The sequence below is a fragment of the Trachemys scripta genome, chromosome 4 (assembly GCF_013100865.1).
Source record: "Trachemys scripta elegans isolate TJP31775 chromosome 4, CAS_Tse_1.0, whole genome shotgun sequence".
NCBI lineage: Eukaryota > Metazoa > Chordata > Testudines > Emydidae > Trachemys > Trachemys scripta.
The window spans coordinates 12,481,137-12,504,254 of NC_048301.1; the positions used below are offsets into that span (position 1 = coordinate 12,481,137).

Sequence of the window (23,118 nt, forward strand, 5' to 3'; positions counted from 1 at the left end):
TGTAAAAGTGTTTTAAAACAGTATAGGTGCTCTCAGGGCCAGTGCCCTCTCAACCATCACTGATGTGCTGTTAGCACAATACTTAGTGTTCAGACTGCTGCCCCAAGAACCCCAGAAATAATTTTAAGATCTACAAGACAAACTGGAAGTGTCTCTAAAAGGGGTGGGAGAAGGAGCGTTTGTAACATCACAGTATCTCGCATCATAAACTACAATGCAATGATATTGAAAAGGCTTTTTCTTAAAATATTGGGGTGAATGTTACGGATGATTCCTGGCATTCTGCAAGCCATTGCTGTGGGAGCTGGGACAAATAAATCATTGATAGTAGCAGCAACCCCCCACTACCCCTTCCCCATACTTCCTTGGCATGTATTTTCTGGGATGTATTTTCAAACATTATGGGGCTGTGCATGTATCTCTTTTATGTTTTCCCTAGTAAGGTAGGTTTTTCATTTACAGTAACTTCAGGTAGAATATTTCCATGCCCGTTTGGTTGACCCTTCATTTACCATATTTCATTAGGATTAGATAGTTCTCACAACAGCCCTGCTTCATTTCTTGTACTCAGAGACTTCTCTGCCTCAGTCTGTTTTCCTGGTATTTTTTCTTAAGCCCTGTGTATCCAGAAGAGAGACTCCAGTACGAACATAGATTATTTGGGATGGTTGAAGAATGCACAGCTGCAATCTGAGAACACTTATTTTAGACAGTCTTCCACTTTTATTGTAGTTTATGTCCCTAAATGTGCATGGGTCAGGGAACTTCCAAGCAGGATTCTAATTAAGTGAATAGTTGTCTACATCTCACTGCACTTATGTGCTTTGATATATTTAGTTGGAAGGTTCTGGATAAGAACAAAGTAGTATTATTGCTCCCTCTGGCACTCCTTGTCCTACCAGGCACTGTGCACATGAGGCAACAGAGCAAGCAAATCCCTGTCCCTAGTAACTACTCTTAACCACTTGGAGCTAGTTCCAAACGTGTAATTAAGATTACCATCCATACTCCTAAAACAATTTTTATTTATTTTGGGGGGAGCCATTTTTAGGGTGCTTAATTTCTGCTTGGGTCAGTGACACCTTACTTTTATCTTCTCCCTCCACCTGTCTCCTCTTCACCCCCAGAGGAGTTGAGTGGTCCAGATGGAATTTTACTTAGCTTCTTTTTGGACCTCAGCTTATCCCTCTTTGAGAGTTTGAGCACCCCAAGTGGCTCTCTGCCTGCAGAACTTTTGAGCTCCTTGTACTTTGAGTAAGTGTTGATGACCCACAAAGGCACTTGTGCACCACAGGTGGGGCTTGATCCTGCAGCTCCTTGGCCCCACAGTGAATGCCAGACGAACCCTTGGGTCTTCTGGATACTAACCTCACTCCCCTCTAGTCAGTCCAAAATTTGTTTGCCAAAATCATCTTTCTCACAGTGTATGTGGGATTCTTAAATATGCTAGCATCTGACTAAAGCAGCTTTGTGTTGTTGTTGTGATTTGCATGCACTTTTGGGAACTTACAGTAATTGCTGTTGCCTTCATTGTAAAGAGAGGGGAAAAAACAAAACAAAAAACCCTAGATGGGCACTGATCCCACTGGCACTGATCCTGAGTAATTCTGAATAAAAGCAGATGGTAGCAAGCTGGAGCGGCTGACCTGCTTTCCCCTTTCATGCATACATCGCTTACATAAAGGGGGGGGAACACACAATTAATTGGCTTGGGCAAGCCACTTACCGGACAGACTCCCCATGTATTTAATGCTTACATCAGCCTGAGAGTTGTTTCCAGTTACTTTTCCCTACAGAGAAGAACTTTCTCACAATATCGCTTCCAACTCTGTGCCCATGGTTTTAAAAGAGAATTGACGTGCATCAAATAAAATAAACTGCCCTTAACTGTTCTTTGGCCTGTGTTACTCAAAAGGTCAGGCTAGAGGATCATAAAGGTCCCTTCTGGGCTTAATTCTCATTTATTCTAAGGCCTCTTTACACCAATTTTAAGGCCCCCTTATAATGGCAGGGCGTTAGACTCATAGGGCTGGATTCTCATTTAACCATGTCGCTATTCCTTTGGGTTACTGAAAAAGTAGACTGAAAAGTAAATTGAGACTCTTGATTGGTATACCGGTTAGCTACAAGAGAGTGTGCGTTAATAGGTTCTTGGCACACGCTGTGCATGTGTTGTGAGGCACAAAGTTGTCCAAATGAGATGTGCATCAGCATTCTACAGAGTGCATGTCCTCGCTTGACTTATTGCTATCAGAGTATTTAAAACTAGTTAAAAATCAAGTTTTAGGGAAGATTATTATTTATAAACAAACATTTATATTGGAATAGTACCCAAAGACCCCAGTGTGTACATTGTGTGTACACCCACACATAGAGCTCTCAAGAGCTTGCAAACCTTCAGCTATGAAGAGATGGTTCATGGTAGAGTGATAAGAGAAAATGGTGGGGAAAACCTTATTTTCGCCATTTTGCATGTGTTCATTGTTTGGTCTGGGTTGTGGGGGAAAGCAGAGTTTGCTCTTTATAGTTCAGCGGCTAGAGAAACTCCAATATCTAGCTGTGAAATGAGTTACTTCTGCTTTCCTCTGCAGTGTATCTGGCTCTCCCTAGAGAGAGAAAGCTGGGCATCTTTTAGCTTTACTCTACTTAAGACAGCCCCTAAACAACTCCCAAATCAACCGACCAAATCAAAATGAAAACTTTAAAGGAGTCCAGCTGGCTGTAAGTGAGGTGGGTTGGTGGGAGAGAAGTGGGGTGACCAGGCATGTTGATACAGGTAGCATAACCTGACTGATGAGACAGCTGCATTCTGGCTGCCTTTGCAGCTAAAATCTACAATATTTACATATTATGCCTCCCTAACCCATTAAACATAATTGGCTTTTTAAAAAACTTCTTGGTGATAAGTTTCCGTGTCCCTGCACTGGTGGTAGTTGGCGCACAGCTATAACATGACTAGAAAGACTAAACTAGCCGATTGGGACATGTATTTGAACAGTTGGCTTCATAGACATATTTGAACATACCTGTGCCAGGATATTCTGTTGCAAAAGGGCTAAACTTAAAGATGTCCTTGCTGTGCCCATACACTGCAGTTAGTGTTTTATGTGTGGATTTATTTATTTGTTTATTGGCCTCGCTTCCCTGAGATTAGCCAGTGTTCCCATTTCATGCTGTGTGCAGAGCTTAGGTTTTCTGTAGCAGATTTGACATTTGAATGTTGAATGCACCAGGTGATCGCAATAAATTGTTACAAAGACTAGCCAATATGCAAAAATACTTACGTCTCTTCCTCGCTCCCATTTGTCACATTTCTCAAAACTCTCTGCTCCTGGTAAATTTTCATGTAAGGTAACAATGTAAGGTGAAGGTTATCCAGGATATCTTTCAAGTTAAGGGAACTGTATAATTCAGACTGCAGCTCTGTCCATTAGCAATTTGTGGTGTTGCCAATAAAATAGTCTGCCAACGCTTCCTTTTCCCTAAAAATATTATAAGAACTGATAGCTAAAGAGCATAGCAGGCATGCGTGAGCTGTTGCTTGTTTCCCGATGTACAAATAGGATTAAATTTTGTAGCAAAGTCTGATCACGCATGCGAGTGTAAAAACTGATTATGCATTTTTTTTCTTTAACAAAATTGGAATTTTGAAAGCAGAATATAAGAAAATAATTTTCATCTCAAACACATATTAGGTCAAAACTGCCTTTTGCTGTACTCATTAACAAGTAGAAAATATTATATTAAGTGGTGAAGAGGGCTTAAACCCTGAAGCTTTGTCCACTACTGTGTTCTGTTACTTATGAATTTTGCCATTTAGAAGAAAATAATTAGGAGTTCATATGGAAAAGCTAATAGACAATAATCTATTGTCACTTAGGGCACTGTTCTGTTTTTGTTTTTTAATCTTTAATCATGGTGTATTGCTTTAAAGCAGCAGCAACTCTTCTGCATAGTTCTGAACAGGCCGGAGAGCTACTGAGGAGGTTACGAAATAGCTTTCCAGTTCTGTAAAATGCAAATTTTCCAGTCTTTGGCTAGGGAAAGGCTCTGGCTCTCCTTTGTGTATGGCATTGCTTTGACATCCTATCAACTTTTATTCTTCGACATCAGACAGGCTTGTGGACTAAGTACAAAATAATAAATCATAAACTGTATATAGAAAACAAAATGAATATTGCACAGGTCATATAGAGTCTGTTAAATTTCTGAGTCAAGACCACAAAATCAAGGTAGTTCAGACTTAATGTTAAAAATGTGGACTGGCCTGGTGACTTCCATCTTAACTCAAGTTGTTACAGAGAGGTAATAATATCGGGGTCTGATATTGTTATCTGATCTTACGTAATGTACATATTACCAGACAAGGTGGAATTGCATTACTTTAAGGGCTGCGTGACAGCTGCTTGGTATTTTTTGACAGATGCTTAATTTCCATTATTTTAAGTTGTGCTTTTATACTCACAAGGCCATAATTGTAGGTCTCTCTGAGTTTGTGCTGTTTACTTGACAGGTCATAATGGCCACTGTGATGTAAAGCATAACTATGGAATTTTTAAATGGGAAGTATTTACTAGTTTGAGTTATTGTGTAAATACACAATTATGTTGCTTATTCCTGTACTACGAGTTGGGCCTAGGGATGTACAAACCACAAGGCTACACTACGCACCCTTGCTACTGAAAATGAGGCTTCCTGGGTGTCAAGCATGTTCAAGGAGCTTCCTGTGAATTGTGGGATTTGATAGACTCATAGACTCATAGACTCATAGACATTAAGGTCAGAAGGGACCATTATGATCATCTGGTCTGACCCCCTGCATGCCGCAGGCCGCAAGACCCTTCCCTGTACTCTACCGTTGAAGTCCCCAGTCCTGTGTTTTAGTGACTTCAATCGGCTGAGACCCTCCTGCTAGTGATCCCTGCCCCATGCTGCGGAGGAAGGCGAAAAACCTCCAGAGGCTCGGCCAATCTACCCTGGAGGAAAATTCCTTCCCGACCCCAAATATGGCGATCAGTAATACCCCGAGCATATAGGCAAGAGTCTCTAGCCTGACCCTTGTTGGCCATTATGTTGTTCATGTACCATTGCTTGGTTTTCCTTGACTACTATGTTTTATCATTAAACCATTCCCTCCATAAACTTATCCAACTTAATCTTAAAACCAGACAGGTCCGTCGCCCCCACCGTTTCCCTCGGAAGGCCGTTCCAATATTTCACCCCTCTGACGGTCAGAAACCTTCGTCTAATTTCTAGCCTAAACTTCCCCCCGGCCAGTTTGTATCCATTCGTTCTCGTGTCCACATTAGTACTAAACTGGAATAATTCCTCTCCCTCCCTTGTATTAACCCCTCTGATATATTTAAAGATAGCAATCATATCCCCCCTCAGCCTTCGCTTTGTCAGACTAAACAACCCAAGCTCCTCTAATCTCTTTTCATACGACAGGTTTTCCATTCCTCTGATCATCTTAGTCGCCCTTCTCTGCACCCGTTCCAGTTTGAGTTCATCTTTTTTAAACATTGGAGACCAGAACTGCACACAGTACTCCAAATGAGGTCTCACCAGTGCCTTATACAACGGAAGCAGGACCTCCCTATCTCTACTAGATATACCTCGCCTAATACATCCCAAGACCGCATTGGCTTTTTTCACCGCCACGTCACATTGCCGACTCATAGTCATCCTGCGGTCCACAAGGACCCCTAGGTCCTTCTCCTCTTCCGTTACTTCTAACCAATGCGTCCCCATCTTGTAACTAAAATTGTTATTATTCGTCCCCAAGTGCATAACCTTACACTTTTTACTATTAAATTTCATCCTATTTCTAATACTCCAATTCACAAGCTCATTCAAGTCTCCCTGCAGAGTATCCCTATCCTCCTCCGAGTTTGCAACTCCTCCCACCTTCGTATCATCCGCAAACTTTATCAGCCCACTCTTGCAATCTGTCCCGAGGTCAGTTATAAATAGATTAAATAAGATGGGTCCCAAAACCGAACCTTGAGGCACTCCACTAGTAACCTCCCTCCAACCCGACAATTCACCCTTTAATACGACCCGCTGCATTCTCCCCATTAACCAATTCCCTATCCACCTCTGGATTTTCATATCGATCCCCATGTTTTTCATTTTAACCAATAGTTCCTCATGGGGTACTGTATCAAACGCTTTACTGAAATCCAGGTAAATTAGGTCCACCGCATTTCCCTTATCTAATAAGTCCGTTACTTTCTCAAAGAAGGAGATCAGATTCGTTTGGCACGATCTGCCCTTCGTAAAACCATGCTGTAATTTATCGCATTTGCCATTAACCTCAAGGTCCTCAACTAGTTTCTCTTTCAGAATCTTCTCCAGCACCTTGCACACACTACTGATGTTAAACTAACAGGCCTATAGTTACCCGGGTCACTTTTTTTCCCTTTCTTGAAAATAGGAACCACATTGGCTATTCTCCAGTCTAACGGGACTACCCCCGAGTTTACAGATTCATTAAATATAGTCGCTAATGGGCCTGCTATTTCCCGCGCCAATTCCTTCAATATTCTCGGATGAAGATCGTCCGGTCCACCCGACTTAGTCCCATTAAGGCGTTCTAGTTTTGTTTCTACCTCGGATGCGGTAATCCCCCATCCCGTATGCCCCTCTGTAACGGTGCTAGTATCCCTAATACCTTCATTGGCCTCATTAAACACCGATGCAAAATATTCATTGAGATATTGCGCCATGCCTAGATTATCTTTAATCTCCTCTCCGGCTATAGTCTTCAGCGGTCCCACTTCTTCTTTCTTTGCTTTCTTCCTATTTATATGGCTGTAAAACCTCTTACTATTACTTTTAATTCCCCTCGCTAAGTCCAACTCTTCCCGGCCTTTGGCCTTTCTCACTCTATCTCTACATTCTCTGACTTCGCTAAGGTAAGTTTCCTTACTGATCCCTCCCCTCTTCCACTCTTTGTACGCTTTCTGTTTTTTCCTAATCGCCCCTTTCAGCCGGTCGCTCATCCAGCTCGGTCTAAGTCTCTTGCTTAGTAATCTTTTCCCTTTTTGGGGATACAGGCCTCTGACAGCTCTTGCATCTTTAACTTAAAGTAATCCCAGGCTTCTTCTGCCTTTAGGTCCCTTAATACGTTTGCCCAATCCACTTCCCTTACCAGTCCCCTTAATTTGTTAAAATTGGCCTTTTTAAAATTATAAACCCTAGTCTTTGACTTAATTCTGGTACTCTTTCCATTTAGTTTAAAGCGAATTAGCTCATGATCACTGGAGCCCAAGTTGTCCCCCACTACCACTTCCTCAACAAGGTCCTCACTACTTACCAGAATCAAATCTAAAATGGCCTCCCCCCTCGTCGGCTCAGCTACCACTTGATAAAGGAATTGATCCGCAAGCACATCTAGGAACATCTGAGCCCTATTATTGCTACTAGCGTTTGTTCCCCAATCTATATCCGGGAAGTTAAAGTCCCCCATAATTACACAGTTTCTATTAGTATTTACCTCCCTTAATACATTAAACAATTCCTTATCCATATCCTGGGTCGATCCCGGCGGTCTATAGCACACCCCAAGCACTATCCCCGGAGAGGCTCTAGTAGTACTTTTACCCAGCTTGAGTATTGCCCAGACGGACTCTGTATTATCTATTCCATCCACTATTATTTCTTTACAGCTTATTTCACTATTGACATACAATGCCACCCCCCCCCCTTTACCTTTATCCCGGTCTTTCCTAAACAGCGCATACCCCTCCATACCTGTGTTCCAGTCGTGATGCCAGAGAGGGTCAGTCTGTGCCACACTCTTCGCCAGCTGGGCCGGAGGGGGCTGTCATTGCCAGAGGTGTTTCCTGCACCGAGAATGTCTGAAGACATTTCTTTGGAGCCAATGCCTTGCAGCCTGTGGCTCTGCTGGTGCGATCAGGCGTGGGTTCTGAGGAACTCTCAGTTCCTCTTTCCTCTTCTCTTAAACATAAAGCTGGAAGAAGGAGCAGCTCTGAGGTGCTCTTCTCTTCTGGTGGGTGGCTCAGTAGAAATGGCATTCTGAAGGGATCCATATCAAAGTTGTTCTGCTTACACCCACAAATGTGTTCTGACTGGCAGGTCTGCAGGCTCACCGTAGGAGCTGAATGTCAAATGATGATTCTACAGGCCAGATTTTGCTCTCTGCTACACCTGTGGCAACTCCACTTCTTCATGTGGGTTTGTTAGCATTTGGCCCTGCTTTTGGAAATTAGTTAACCATTATGCTGATAAGATGCAAGAGCCAGAATGGAATCCGCTCATTACTCCTTTGCGGTGTTGGCTCTGCGGTGCTGATAGGTGCACCAAGTTACTTTTGTCACTCAAGTGAGCAGATATGAATGTGAATGTGTTCAGGGAGAAGTTCAAATAAGTCAGAAGATGCCATTTTAGTCACTTTTTTGCAAAGTAGAACCACATTTGCAGACTAAACTACCTAACAATTAAAAACTGGGAATGAATTGACAAGACAATTCACTGTTGCATCCTTCATTAACCCAATAGACAGTGAAGATTCTGTGTTAGAACTCTATTTTTCTTTGTTAAATATTTTGTGAAAAAATGAACTGACTCATAACCCACCCAGTGGCCTAGCTGTGGCATTCTGGGCTGTTACATGGGGACCATAAATTCAATTTTTATACCTGGCCTTTTTATTGCATCAGTCTGTGTGGAATGGAAGCACTTGTGGAGCAGAGCAGACTTCTTCTCATCTCTCATCAGTGATCCCTAAGGTAGACTAGGTAGCAGAGTGGATTTGTTCCTTAAGAGTATACCATTTTGGTCTCAAAGGATAGCTGCTGTGCAGAGCCTTCAGGGTCGATGCTTTAAAATACGCAGTAGGGAAAAATTGTGGGGACCTTTTTAGTCTGAGTCTAGTTTTGCAGGAGGCCTTTACAGGTCTGACTTATTGTGCATTCTCAATAAGTCATTTGTAATCAAAAAACCTTTGCATATGTCACTTTTATATTTCCTGCAATAAAACTGCAAGAGTAATTAAGATTTTGGATTATAATATTTTGCAAGCTTGTTGCTAAAAATGAAGTTTTATAAGTTATGACCTATAGAAATAGCCAGCTTATTTTTATTTTAGAATTATAAATTACTCTCAAACCAGCTTTTTATACCTATCTCCTAGAACTGGAAGGGACCCTGAAAGGTCATCGAATCCAGCCCCCTGCCTTCACTAGCAGGACCAAGTACTGATTTTGCCCCAGATCCCTAAGTAGCCCCCTCAAGGACTGAACTCACAACCCTGGTTTAGCAGGCCAATGCAGCTGTTACATAGTACCATAATCAGTCTGGGTTCACTTTAGATAAAGTCAAGGAAATCTGCACAAAATTGGAATGCGTTTTTATATGAATGTATATACTTATCTGGCATGTGATTAGTGGATTTTGTCCATTTAAAAAAAAAAAGTATTAAAGATTGCCACACTAAATATTATGTATTTCAGAGCTAGTCGTGGATCTGCCATGGTTTTCTGAAATGTACAAAGCAGTCTGTGGTCTTAACATTCTGCAGGAAACATAAAAATAATATATTCCTTCATTGTCATATAACTTTTTCCTGTTTAAATAGGTGTTGGAAAGCAGAAGTTCTATAAATGAATTTTACAGAAGACTCTGGAGGAAGAGGGGCCTGTAAACTAGACTGAAATTAATGAATATACGAATTAGAAATCAAAACTTTATGTTTAGTCTGAGGAGAAACAATTCCTTAAGCCATAACCACATGGCTGTTTCTTGTTTGGATCAACTCTGGTTGATGGTTATTGTCTTCTGTTAATTCTCTGGGGCAGTGGCCTGACTTTGTTGAATGAGCCAATTGTTTTCCTTTGTGTTGCCCATCAAGTAAGTCCCCATCTGGTTTGTATCAGACTGTTTTCACAGCCAACAACTGCTGCCTTTTCTATATCCTGACACTTAAGGGCCTCATGCTATCAAAGCATTACTGTGATAGCCTGTCTGGCTGGGTCTATACAGCTGTGCCTTGCAGCTTGAAACTATTACCCAAGTAATGGTAACTTAGAACTTGAACTGACTCTTATTCCCATTGGTGTCGTGTGTACAGTGAACAGAATACATTTTTGCTGAACTCTGTATTCAACAAAAATTCTTTAAAGCTTTTCTTTAGTTTTTTGTCATGGTCTAGTTTTTATTTTGTAACAGCTTCCTGTATCTGAGAGATCACTGTGTATTCTTTTCAAAAACTAATGTATATGAAATGAGTAATGTTTAGTGACAGCATAGCTGTCCTCGCTTAATTTTGTTTAAATTCATTTGCTATGGTATACCTTACATTAAAGCCTGATAAGTGAAAATAAAACAAGCAAATGCTTCTTAACTAGGATTTTTCTTTATCAGATTTAGAATAGATTTCCTGTTGAGACAAGGGGCTTTTTTTGCTCAACAAACACAGATCATGTGAACAATGTCATCAACTCTAGCTAGCATTGAATCTACCTCACTTTTATTTTTTTTTAAATTGTCATCTAAAACAGAACAGTACAGAATATTGAATTCTGCAATAGTATATTAATTTTGTGTCTTTTAATAAAAGAGGGAAGGATCAGACCCTTTGTACTGTAATTTGTGCAATAAAACTATTCTTTGTATTACAGAAACACTCAGAGGCGCCAACCATTATGAGGGCCCTACTGTGCTAAGTGCTGTACAAACACATAGTAAGAGACCGTCCCCACCCCCAAAGAGTTTACAGTCTAAATAAACAAGACAGGCAGGGGGTATGAAAAAGGGAATAGTATTACCTTTGATAGTTCAGCACTGAGGAACGCAAAGATTAATTAACTTGCCCAAGGTCACACAGTGAGTCTTTGTCAGAGTCAGGAACTCAACCCAAATCTTCTGAATCCCAGTTCATTGCCCTAAATAAATTCGTTTTTCTCTCGCTCACACACTCATGCACACACGCCCATGGTTTGAAAACATCTTCTGGAATCAATTCTCTCCCCTGTATGTACTTACATAGGTAGGCATATAAAATATATGTATGGTTTTAAATCAATTCTCTCCCATATATAAAAATCACACACACACACACACACTGGACCCCCGCTAGAATGCGCGTCTATATAGCGTGAATTCGCATATAACGCGTTCACAGCCATGGATCCAAAATTTAATTACTTTAATTGCAATTCATTTTAATGTGGTTCCTGCTAGAACGCGGTCCTGCGTTCTAGCGAGGGTCTGGGGAGTGTGTGTGTGTGTGTATCCGCACTTATATATTTAGTTCTATTTTTATTTAAATTTAAAATGTGAGTTATATAGATATAACTCCTACACATTCAGAAGTGAAGAAACTCCTTAAAGATTACCTGAATCTAAGTTATGAAAAGTGTGTGTGTAAATATAATATATATATATATATAGAGAGAGAGAGAGAGAGAAAATTGATTCCAGAAGATGTTTTAAAACCTAGTAATGTAAGCGCATCTCTATCAATGACATATAATTATTTTTTTAGTAACAAAATGGAAATGTCTTATTTTGCCTAACTTAAAACTATTCCTTGTTTTATGCCACTTAACAATTTAGGTTGCATGTTGTATGGTAAGCAGATGACACACTAGTATAACTAAATTAGATCTCAGTTCTCACTGCGTAAAGTTAAATATAAAATGTTTGCAGGGTCAGGGCCATAGCTGACATTTTGTGGATGCTCGCTATATTGTGCAAGTTCTTTTTGAATTTTAGGGATATTCCAACTGCAGCTTTCTAGATAATATTTTTGTCTTTGGTGCTACTACTTGCTGGCATACATGAAATGAGACTGTTGGAGTCAGCATCATTTTAAAGCATTGAAGTGTATATTATATCGCCACCAAATATGCAGGGCTTGAAAAATTCACTCTCACAGTTTTCCTTAGTGAGCTTAAGCCACCAATTTCACCAGAATTTAAGCTTTCATAAAAAAAAAAAAGTTCATACCTTTAGCCTTCAAGGACAGTATCCCAAATAAGAACAGAGTATAAATCAATGCAGTGTTGTCTTCCTGAGTATGTAGCCAGACAGCTTTGCTGCTCATAGTTTTTCACAGAGTAGCTACTGATATTAGCAAATCTTGTCAGTTTCACCTCTGCTATTCAGAAATCTGAGAATAGTAGTGAAACTGTCAAGTCATGTCCATTTCACAGTGTTGCCTCTCATAGCAGCTAGAAGACTTGGAGACATAGGCATAGATTTTAGTTGGGGAAATATATGTAAGAGGAAGTTTAAAGAGATACTTCAGTGTAGTAAAAGGTAGAAGAACTCCAGGTGAGATAGTGGTATCAAGTGATGTATTTAAGCAACAGTAGATTTATACAGTTTCTAAATTATTAAATTCTATGGCTATTAGTCAATTTTGTACTAATGAGAATTTTTGCTGGTCATTTTCCTCCCTTCTCTTCAGACTGGCTGTGAATATTTTGCAGAGGGGAGTGTTTGCCATTTTCTGGCATACATAGTTAATAAAGTTTTACATTTTGCAAAGCTCTCAAATTATACAAGATAAGGATGGCAGTTTTGCCCGCAAACCTCTCTGTGCCTCTGGTCCTAGGCTACTGTCTAAGATGCTGTAAAGGCAGGATTACCTCCTGTCTTTCCATTAGGTGATTTCTTCAAATCAAAGCTTATGGGGATCTTTGGCAGAGCAGCAGAAGGAAGCTTACATTGCAAATGCCTGCGCTACAGTTGGCCTATAAATAGATGGTTCACATTTTTCTATCTTTTTTTATTGGTGCTTACTAGTAAAGGCTCCTGCAGTGGGTTTTCAAACGTGATAAACAGAAATATGGAGTCGCCTCTTTAAAATATCCTAGACTTGCTAATTGCAAATATTTTTTTTAAGTTAACTGATGTCTGGTTGGAATGTGCACACACAGAGTTGATGTCTGTGTTGCGCAGTAGTTACTATGGGGTTACTTACGGAGTTCAACACATACATATTCAGTCTTGACCTGCAACACACTGAACCTGTTTCATAAGCAAACGTTTCCAGTCACAGTGGATTGTGTGGTGGCTTCGTAATATGGACAGTTGTGTGCTAAAGCCAGTGCAGGAGCCACCAAACTACAGATAATTTTCACTACGCAAGCCAGGCTAGATTGAGCAAAAGTTCTTAGAAGGCAAAGGACAACACATTAACCCACTGCACTATATAGCTTTTATTGAGAGAATTCCTTTATTTCTTCAGACACTTCATTGGTGCCAGTTTTTATGTTAAATGTGTGAACTGCAAGAGTCTGTATGCATTTGAAACACTTTGATTTGTCAGTTCAGTTTTAATTATTCTCCTGATACACTCAGAAATGAAAAAACAAAAATAAGCAACTGTTAAAGCTTAAAAATATGTTTGACCATGAGATTCTACCTGCTACCTCATTATTAAAATACCAGTGCTCTAACCTCAGGCATTGTCAGGATTTAGATACGCTGAAAGGAGTATTATTACAATGAATATGTAAAGGCAGGAAGTCTCTCTGGTGCCAGCACTATTGCTATGTTTTAGTGAATGTGCATGTCTGCATAAGCAGGGATGTGCTGACCAATTTCTATAATCCTGGTGTTGAGTGGTAATTCCCACAACTAATAATCTGGATGTATGCATGTTTAATACTATCTAAAAGATCTGGGTAGGGGAAATATTTTTAAAAAAATATTTTTGCTGAATTTAAAAAAAAATCCAGAGGGACACTAATATTAAGCATCCCTCAAAGTTCATGACAGTAAAGTTGCCATTTCTCGACTAACATTTTTTTGATTCTTATAACTCCACAAGCTCTTTATAAAAGTTGTCTGTCTATAGTGGAGCCAGATAGTTACTGTCCAGCTGGCCATGCTCCTCCTGGTTGACACCTGCCTCTTTTAGTAGAACCAGACAACATAAGTAGTAACTTAACCTGCTATTTTTCATATATTTGAAGTAATTAATATTTTTAGTAGCTCTTTTCAGATATTCGAAGCCAGATTTTTCCTCCTGACAGGTGTGAGCCAAGTCTCCTTTTTTCTGTTTCTTCTGCTTATTTATTGTACATTGAGGTAGCACCTAGTGTGTGAAGCTTCATTAGGACATTTCCTTGTAGTCCCCCCTTCTTTTGCCTCCTGGGAAAATAGCAGAGACAGGAGGGAAACCCCACTCAAAATGAAGAGATGCTCTGTTTGCGAGACCTTGTTCATGTCTGCCCACTTCAGGGGACAGATTACACATTCTTCTTCGAGTGCTTGCTCATGTCCATTCCCTTGTAGGGGTGTGTGCTCAGCAGTTTTTTCTCTCACTGGTATCCGTTGGGGACCGGCTCTGGCACCCTCTGGAATGGCATGTGTATGCACCAGTATAAGGGGTGCCGCCATCTCCCCCCTCCCTCAGTTCCTTTTTACCACCAGTGATGGTGCTGGAACATCTCCTTGCCTTGGCAAGCTTTCCTTCTCAACTGTGCCTAGTTGAGAATTCCCTTGTATGTAGTTCTTAGAAAGTTTGAGTAGTGTATTAGTTCCCCTAGTGTATAAGTTAGAAATAGTTAGTTCCTTGCGGGATGGGGCATGCCCCCGACGCTGGGCTTTAAACCTTGCGACCGCTGCAAAAAACCTGTACCAGTCAGTGATCCCCATCAAAGCCATCTTATGTGTTTGCGGAGGCCCACGTGAGTGACGAGTGTCTCATTTGTAAGTTTCAAGCCCCGAACCAAAAAAGAGCGGGACATTCGACTAAGAGCGCTATTTATGGAGTTGGCCCTCACACCGGCCCCTGAGCCGGCTAGATCGGACTCTGCTCCAAGCACTGCAGCCTTGGTGCGGAGCATGCTGCCGGCACTGGCCTCCGACTGGTACTGATCCCCATTCACGGTACTGGCTAAAAAGCAGAAAAGGGCCAAGAGAGGGTGTTAAGGGAAGGAGAGAGACAGAGGAGAGCAAAGACTCGCACAGGGTAACTTTTCTCCCTCCGGATGGTGGCTAGGCTTCAGCACCTGTTGAGCCTTCTTCATGACCCAGCCGCCACCCTGGAAAGCGACAGAGGCACTCAGCACCTGGCAGTGCCGTCCACACCAGAGGCCTTTCAGGCCACTAAGGACATATTGTCCCTTCCGGTGCCGGCCAGTGAGGTGCCCCGTTCGAGTGGTAAACCCGCTCTGGGACCTCTCCAGCAGTCCCCAGCGGTGCAGCACCGCTCCCCGACGCAGGGAGTGCTCCGCCAGCACTCACCAGAACAGTGCCACCAGCTCACCTGTCAGAGTTCCTGCATCATTCCCTGGACTCTAGACCGTGTTCCCCGGGATCCGACGTTGTTCGCTGGCTGTCTGGCGCAAACCTGTGGAGGCGGGCCACCAGTCCCCGGTGTCCCAGCACCAGTCCCCGGAGTGGTGGGATTGATCTCCAAGCTCGTGGCACTGCTCCGGAGAGTCCAGATACTGGTCTCCAGAGTCCCATCGCTGGTTCACTGATACGGATCCCCACGGGCAAGGCGTCAATCCCCTGTGCCAGAATGTCGATCCTCCCGATCCATGGAACAGCACAGCTCTCAAAGCGCAAGGCGTCAATCGCTAGGGTACCATGCTGATCCACCGAAGGACGACATGACGCCGGTCATCGGAAGCGCAGCACTGGGAACAGTCTTCCTGGTACGTGGAGAACCATGGAGAGAGCCGACAGGATCAGGGTAGACAGGCGGCATCAGCACCGTCCTGGTCCCCAAGACATGTCTCTCCCTCAGGCTCAGAGAGTGAGGAGGAAGATCTACTGGCAGGACAGGGCCACCCACCTGTGTCACTGACATTCCCATAAGGACCACCAGTGCCCACATGTCGCCAAGGTCAATGGCTGGCTCCCTGGCAGCTATGGAACCCCTGGGGGTTTCCCCAACCATCACAAGATCAGTCTCAGGGGTGTCTGAGAAGCAGTCGGCAATGGTCTCCTGACCACCCCCAGACTCAAAAGTAGAGTCAGACCAAGGTCCCCAGGGTCAGTCAGCCCCAACTGGGCTCCCCTGGCGGAGGCCACAACGGTGGCAGACCTGCCATTATCTGCCTCCTCATCCTCTTCACCTAATGAAGTGATAGCAGGACCTTACCACATGGTCCCCCAGGATGATATAAAAGCCCACCAGGAGCTTCTTAAGAGGGTGGCTTCGAACCTGGGGTTAGAGTCCGAGGAGTTGGCAGAACCCTCCAACAACTCAGCCCCCTCCAGGTGGCATTGCCAGTCCATGAAGGAGTGATAAAGCTGAGCAAAACCTTGTGGCAAACTCCCTCCTCCCTGCTCCCCATTTCCAAGAGAGTGGAGAGAGTATATCGTCACTGCTAAAGGATTTGAGTACCTATATACACACCCTGCTCTTAGCTCACTGGTGGTATTGGCGGACAATGAGCGTGATAGTCAGGACCAACCAGGATTGACCCCTAAGAATAAGGAGGCGAAGAGGCTTGATCTCTTTTGCAGAAAAATTTATTTGATGGCCAGCCTCCAGTTAAGAGTGGCCAACCATCAGGCCCTACTTGTCCGCTACGACTTTAACATTTGGCAGTCCATGGCCAAGTTTACAGACTTGCTGCAGAGGAGTCCAGGAAGGACTTCCTGGCTATTCTGGATGAGGGCAGAGCTGTGGCCAAGGCAGCCCTCCAAGCGGCCTCAGATGTGGCTGACTCCGCGGCCCGGACCATGGCTTCAGCATGGCTTGGCTGCAGTTGTCGGGCCTGTCAGTGGAGGTTCAGCAATCCATCCAGGACCTCCCTTTTGATGGCCTGTCACTGTTCACGGAACAAACAGAGAGCAAGTTACATGACCTGAAAGACTCTGGGGCTACCTTGCGCTCGCTGGGCCTCTACACACCAGCTCCTGTGAAAAAAGCGGTTCAAACCTCCGCACTCCCACAGGTTCGGGAACCAATCCTGGACAGAGCCCTTCCATAGAAAGAGTAGGAGCTACAAGTGCTAGCAAGACCAACAGCTGGCACCCTCAGCTCCCTCGAGCTCTGCCCGCAGCCAGCAGGGTAATAAGCAGTATTTTGAGGGTGCACTCAAGCCTGTGTCCTGGATCCAGCACCACTGCTTTTCTCCAACCGTCTGTCTCTCTTCCTCCCTGCCAGGGCTCCTTTAACATTGGACCAGTGGGTCCTCAGCACAATAGCAGGGGGGTACACCCTCCAGTTTATTTCTACTCCTCCATCCGACCCCCCCCCCCCAACCCTCTTCAGGGACCCTTCTCACAAGCATCTGTTCCCTCAGGTGGTGCAGGGCCTTCTGCGAGTGGGAGCTGTGGAGGAAGTCCCTCTGCACTTAAGGGGGAAAGGATTTTACTCATGTTATTTTTTGATCCCAAAGGCCAAGGAGGGGCTACAGCCCATTCTCGCCCTGTGGATCCTCAACAAGTAACTTAAGAAGTTGAAATTCTGCATCATCTCCCTGGCCTCCATCATTCCTTCCCTGGGTCCGGGAGACTGGTATGCTGCCCTCAACCTGAAAGATGCTTACTTTCACATATCGATCTTTCACAGACACAGAAGGTTCCTATGTTTCGTAGTTGGGACCACCCACTAGCAATTTGCAGTGCTCCCCTTTGGCCTAGTGACAGCACCAAGGGTGTTTACAAAGTGCATGTTGGTGTTGGCGGCCTACCTCAGACGTCGGGGTATCCAAATTTGTCCATACCTCAATAACTGGCTCATTAAGGCCTGTTTCAAGGTACAGGTTCAATGCAGCGTCGAGATGTTGCAAGCCACTTGTCAAGCTCTAGGCCTGTTGATAAATGACCAAAAATCAACATTGGTTCCGGTTCAAATAATAGTTTATTGGAGACTCTGCCAGAGTCTACGTGCCAGAGGCCAGGTTCAGGGCAATGTCAGATCTGATTGCCAAAGTCACGGCCCACCTGATCACCACTGCCCGGGTGTGCCTCAGATTATTGGGGCACATGGCTGCATGCACATATGTAGTTCGGCACGTGAGACTGAGACTACGCCCCCTCCAGATGTGGCTGGCGTTGGTCTACTCCCCAGCCAGGTATCACCTGGACAAGCGCCTCACAATCATGCCATAGGTACTTACTTTCCTGCAATGGTGATCTGACCCGGCGCTAGTGTTGGAAGGTGTGCCATTTGTGAGCCCATGGTCTCCCTGATATCGGATGCGTCTTGACCTCAGATGGGGAACGCATTTCAGTACACTGCGAACACTGGGGCTATGGTCACCCGTGGGAGTTCTGCATCCAACATGCAATCCACGCTAGAACCCTCACACCTCCCCGGTGTCTGGAACATGCTAGTTGTGGTCCCTCCACTCGGATGTTGTCGGGACGCTCTTTCAGAAGTGGGGAAAAACTCCCGGCACCGATGCATGTGGCGAGCACACACACCTACAATGGAATGGACATGAACAACACATCTTGAAGAACAACAGTTATGAAAGGTAGCCGTCTTTTTCCTTTTGTGTGTCAGGGAAGTTCAAGATGAACTGCACTGACTTTTATTTGATAAGTTCTTTATAAATCATTGGAAGCACTTTTCTGAGACCAACAGAAAGGGGTGAGGCCAAGCCAGATGGGTTACTAGGCAAAGAGTTCAATTCCCTCTACATCCACTACAGAGCAACCAATGTTGATTTTTGTTCATTTAAAGGACTAGTAGAGATGTTAGTCACAGAAATTAAATATTTGTATATCAAATTCTCCATTTTAATTTCTAGATGCAATAGTATTATTTGCTTCTGGGGCTACTTTCTAATTGTCCTTCTCTACTGATCTTTTACCCTATATTATTTCTGATTTTGAAGAATGTTTCTTTTTCTTTCTTTGTTGTTCCTTTCAGCATTGTTTGTCATTTGTAGGAACATCAACTCTTTGGGAAAAACCACTATACCTTGAACTCAGACTTGTTTCAATGAAGGAAGAACTCATTTTAAAATATTTTGCCTTACAAATTGTTAGCTTGTAAGCTATTGCCTTCCTTTCTGTTACTGACTTGGGATCTGAAACTTTGATCTGTTTACAAATATTTATAGTTCGCGTTTAAACTACAGTTTACACCAAGAAAAATGAAAGGAAAACAAAGAGTAGATTACACCAAGTGAGACTGAAGCTTCCAAGTTTAGGTCAAAACCACTTGTAATTCATGCTTACACAGTGTACTTTGTAGCCCATCCAGTCTGCTTATGGAGGTTTATTAGTTGCTACAGCCTTTGCACTAAGGAGTCTGGGTTCTTTGCTCAACCAGTAGAGGCTCATACTTTTAGATCCAGAGGTCACAGGTTCAAATCCCTGCAGATGACTATTTGTGCAAAACAACTGACTGTTTTAACCATAAATTCCTCCCTTTCAATCGTAACTCAGGCCAGGCTCACTAGAAGCTTGGCCCAAGTTTGCTGAAGGACTTCTGGGTTTATAATGAAAGCAGCCAAGTTTTGCACAAGTTTTTCAGTCATGAAAATAGAAGTGTGAGCATTTGCAGAGCAACTTGCCCTAGTTGTGGTGTTTCTATTGTTTGTATTCCAGTAGGAGCTAGAAGTCCCTGTCAAGATTAGAGCCCCTCTCAAATGTGCGCGCGCGCACACACGCTGAAAAGACAGTCCCTGCCCCAAACAGCATAGGTTTATGGAAGTCCTGGCCTCACCTCCAGCAGTGTGAAATAATCAGGAAGGAAGAACAGTAGGAATCAGGAAGAGATAATTTGAGCCCATTAAATTCTTCATTGTATCACAGATGTCTGATAAATGTATATATTTTTAATGTAAATTCCAAAGCTCTGTGGATGAGGGGAAAGCAGTGGACGTGATATACCTTGACTTTAGCAAAGCTTTTGATATGGTGTATACGTTCAGTATTCTTGCCAGTAAGTTAAAGTAGTATGGGCTGGATGAATGGACTATAAGGTAGATAGAAAGCTGGCTAGATCATTGGGCTCAGTGGGTAGTGAGCAATGGCTTGATGTCTAGTTGGCAGCCGGTATCAAGCGGAGTGCCCCAGGGGTCGGTTGTGGGGCTGGTTTTGTTCAACATCTTCATTAATGATCTGGATGATGGGATAGATTGCACCCTCAGCAAGTTCGCGGATCACACTAAGCTGGACGGAGAGGTAGATACACTGGAGGGTAGGGATAGGATCCTGAGTGACCTAGACAAATTGGAGGATTGGGTCAAAAGAAATCTGACAAGAGTCCTGCGCTTAGGATTGAAGAATCCCATGCGCTGCTACAGACAGGGGACCGACTGGCTAAGCGGTAGTTTTGCAGAAAAGGACCTGGGGATTACCGTGGACGAGGAGCTGGATATGAGTCAACAGTGTGCCTTTTTGCCAAGAAGGCTAATGGCATATTGGGCTGCATTAGCAGGAGCATTGCCGGCAGATCGAGGGAAGTGATTATTTCCCTCTATTCAGCACTGGTGAGGCCACATTTGGAGTATTGGGTCTAGTTCTGGGCCCTGGACTACAGAAAGGATGTGGACAAATTGGAGAGAGTCCAGAGGAGGGCAACAAAAATGATTAGAGGGCTGGGACATATGACTTATGAGGAGCGGCTGAGGGAAATGGCCTTATTTAGTCTGCAGAAGAGAAGAGTGAGGGCGGGATTTGATAGCAGCCTTCAGCTACCTGAAGGGAGGTTCAAAAGGGGATGGAGCTCGGCGGTTCTCAGTGGATGGCAGATGACAGAACAAGGAGTAATAGTCTCAAGTTGCAGTGGGGGAGGTCTAGATTGGATATTAGGAAAAACTATTTCACTAGGAGGATGGTGAAGCACTGGAATGGGTTACCTAGGGAGGTGGTGGAATCTCCATCCTTCGAGGTTTTTAAGGCCCGGCTTGACAAAGCCCTGGCTGGGATGATTTAGTTGGGGTTGGTCCTGCTTTGAGCAGGGGTTGGACTAGGTGACCTCCTGAGGTCTCTTCCAACCCTAATCTTCTATGATTCTATAATCTAGGTTCCACTCCTGTCGTCACTGAGGGGGAATTCCCGTCTAAATCAGTAAGAGTTCATCCTGAATAAAGACTGCAAGATTAGGCCCCATACTTGCTTTCCTTTTTTACATGTGATGTTTATTAAAAAATATTCTTCTCAAACAATGGAGAGTAACTTCATTTGGTATGATGGAATTATTTGAGAAACTGTTGATAACCACTCTGTTTGTGCATTTCATTGTCATTACTGGATGTAGGGATTAGAATATCGTATTCTATATCCTATACTATATAAGTGTAGCATCTTGAGACCATATGATTCATCCTTCTCTTCTACACTATGGTTCCAACTCTATAAGTGATAACATTCCAGGAGCATTGAATTATGTAGTCAGTATATGGAAGTACAGATAGACATACAGCTAAATTGAAAATATTGCTACTTATAATTAGCAACATAAGTGACTAACCACTGTAGGATATGTTCTCTTTTCAATTTTGCATGCAAACTGCTTGGATCAAGATGAGACTGTTTCTCATCTTATGGTTTAGTCCAGCAAATCTGGGATAAGTTTGATTTTATGGAATAGAATCCTTCTTGTGTTTCCATACTTGGTAACTCTTCACTTCTACCAGATATTGGGGATTGGGGACTGGTCCTGCTTTGAGCAGGGGGCTGGACTAGATGACCTCCTGAGGTCCCTTCCAAACTTGATAGTCTATGATTCTATGATTCTATATTAAAATGAGTGCTTTTACAACACAGATTCCCAGGGAGACATGGATCGGACACATATTGAGCCCAATATGTACCTCACATTGTTACTTAAAGGTAAGAGCCACAGGTGAAGAGTTTTGCTATCTATAGCTATTAAGTCACATTCTTTGAGTTCATTTGGCTTTCTTTTTCTTAACGGTCACTATCCTAAAAGAACCTAACAACATACATGCTCTCTATTCTTGTTAAAGGTCTTTGCAAATATAACCCAGATGTAAAGCTTCGTTGTGCACAAAACAAATAAACAAACAAAAGGCAAAGAGGAGATGAGGGGAAACCAAAAGCAAAAGGTTTTAAAAAGTTACTTCCCTTTAGGAAGTTTATAACAAGTTGAATTAAAGAACCGCAGGTGTTGTATTCAGAGCACTGGGAATAGCACTTGATAATGCCACATGAGGGATGTTATTTGTTGAGACAAGACAGTGTTTAAACTTTGAAGTCAGTATTAAACAAAGTGAAGCAGCTGGAATCTGGCATACGAAGAAACAAGTCATTCATATGAACTATTGCTATTAAGGGAACAAGAGGTACTGTATTGGAGTTGTTTTTATAGATGCCTGAAAGTTTACTCTAGGACTTAGCTGTTTTACTTTTGCATTAAATTATACATTTGTAAAGCAAGCATCCAAGCTTCGGTGGATGAGTGGTTGGATGGAAGGTTTTGCAACAAATATGAAGGGAGTGATAGAAATAGTTTTTATATCTGTATGGTAGTAATTTGTACCCCAGTCCCTCAAACTGTTCCATGAGTCGACCCCTATATATTGCAGGTTGCCACAGGGGTCCACTTTTAGAGATCCACTTGCAGGATTGAGGCCCTGGTTGGGTTTCTCATTTAAGAGAATTCTTGATTTAAAATACCAGACTTACTAACTGCACGGGACTAAAAGGATAAAGCATATGTTTTTATTTGGCTTAAAAAAATCAGATTTGTTTAGTTTTTTCTTTTGCCAAATAGAAAAAAATGATTTAAACATTTTTTTCTTTGTTCTTAATGTTGACATATGGTGTTAGTAATCAAACCTTTCTTCGGTCTGTTTGATTCCTACTCGAATTGGCACAAGTTCCTGATGCACAGTATGCTGTATACGAAGTATGTATGTGCAAATACATTTCACACAGAAATTTTTTTATGACCGGCCATGGATTGAAATAGATAATTTTCATGTCCCGTTCAGTTAGAATCTTGAAATTTAGTACTGAACATTAATTTGTTATAGACTTCTGAGTACAAGGAAAAAAAACTCCCAAATCTGAAAACTGACCTTTCCATCACAGGGTCTCCAAAATGTTGTCAGTCATTATTATTGAATTTCAGCCAATCAAAGGCTCTTACATGGATGTTAACAGTATCAATTTTCAAAAATTATGTTAATGTATTCTATGAGATGGTGGTGATAACTGGAGAAATGGAGGACACCGGTTCTTCTTATTGGG

The 23,118-nt window shown here is 42.8% G+C and overlaps 1 protein-coding gene across 8 annotated transcripts in view; it reads left to right on the plus strand.

The window, feature by feature from the left end:
• The window catches only part of KIAA0586 (KIAA0586 ortholog), a 110,914-nt gene that overhangs the window by 82,705 nt on the left and 5,091 nt on the right, over window positions 1-23,118 (plus strand). For 6 of the 8 annotated variants that reach the window (XM_034768456.1, XM_034768457.1, XM_034768455.1 and 3 more), the window contains one exon: window positions 21,670-21,735. The exons of the other annotated variants lie outside the window; for them this stretch is intronic. In XM_034768456.1, coding sequence (XP_034624347.1) covers window positions 21,670-21,735 — 66 coding nt within the window. The remainder of the gene's footprint in view (window positions 1-21,669; window positions 21,736-23,118) is intronic. 8 annotated transcript variants of the gene reach the window in all.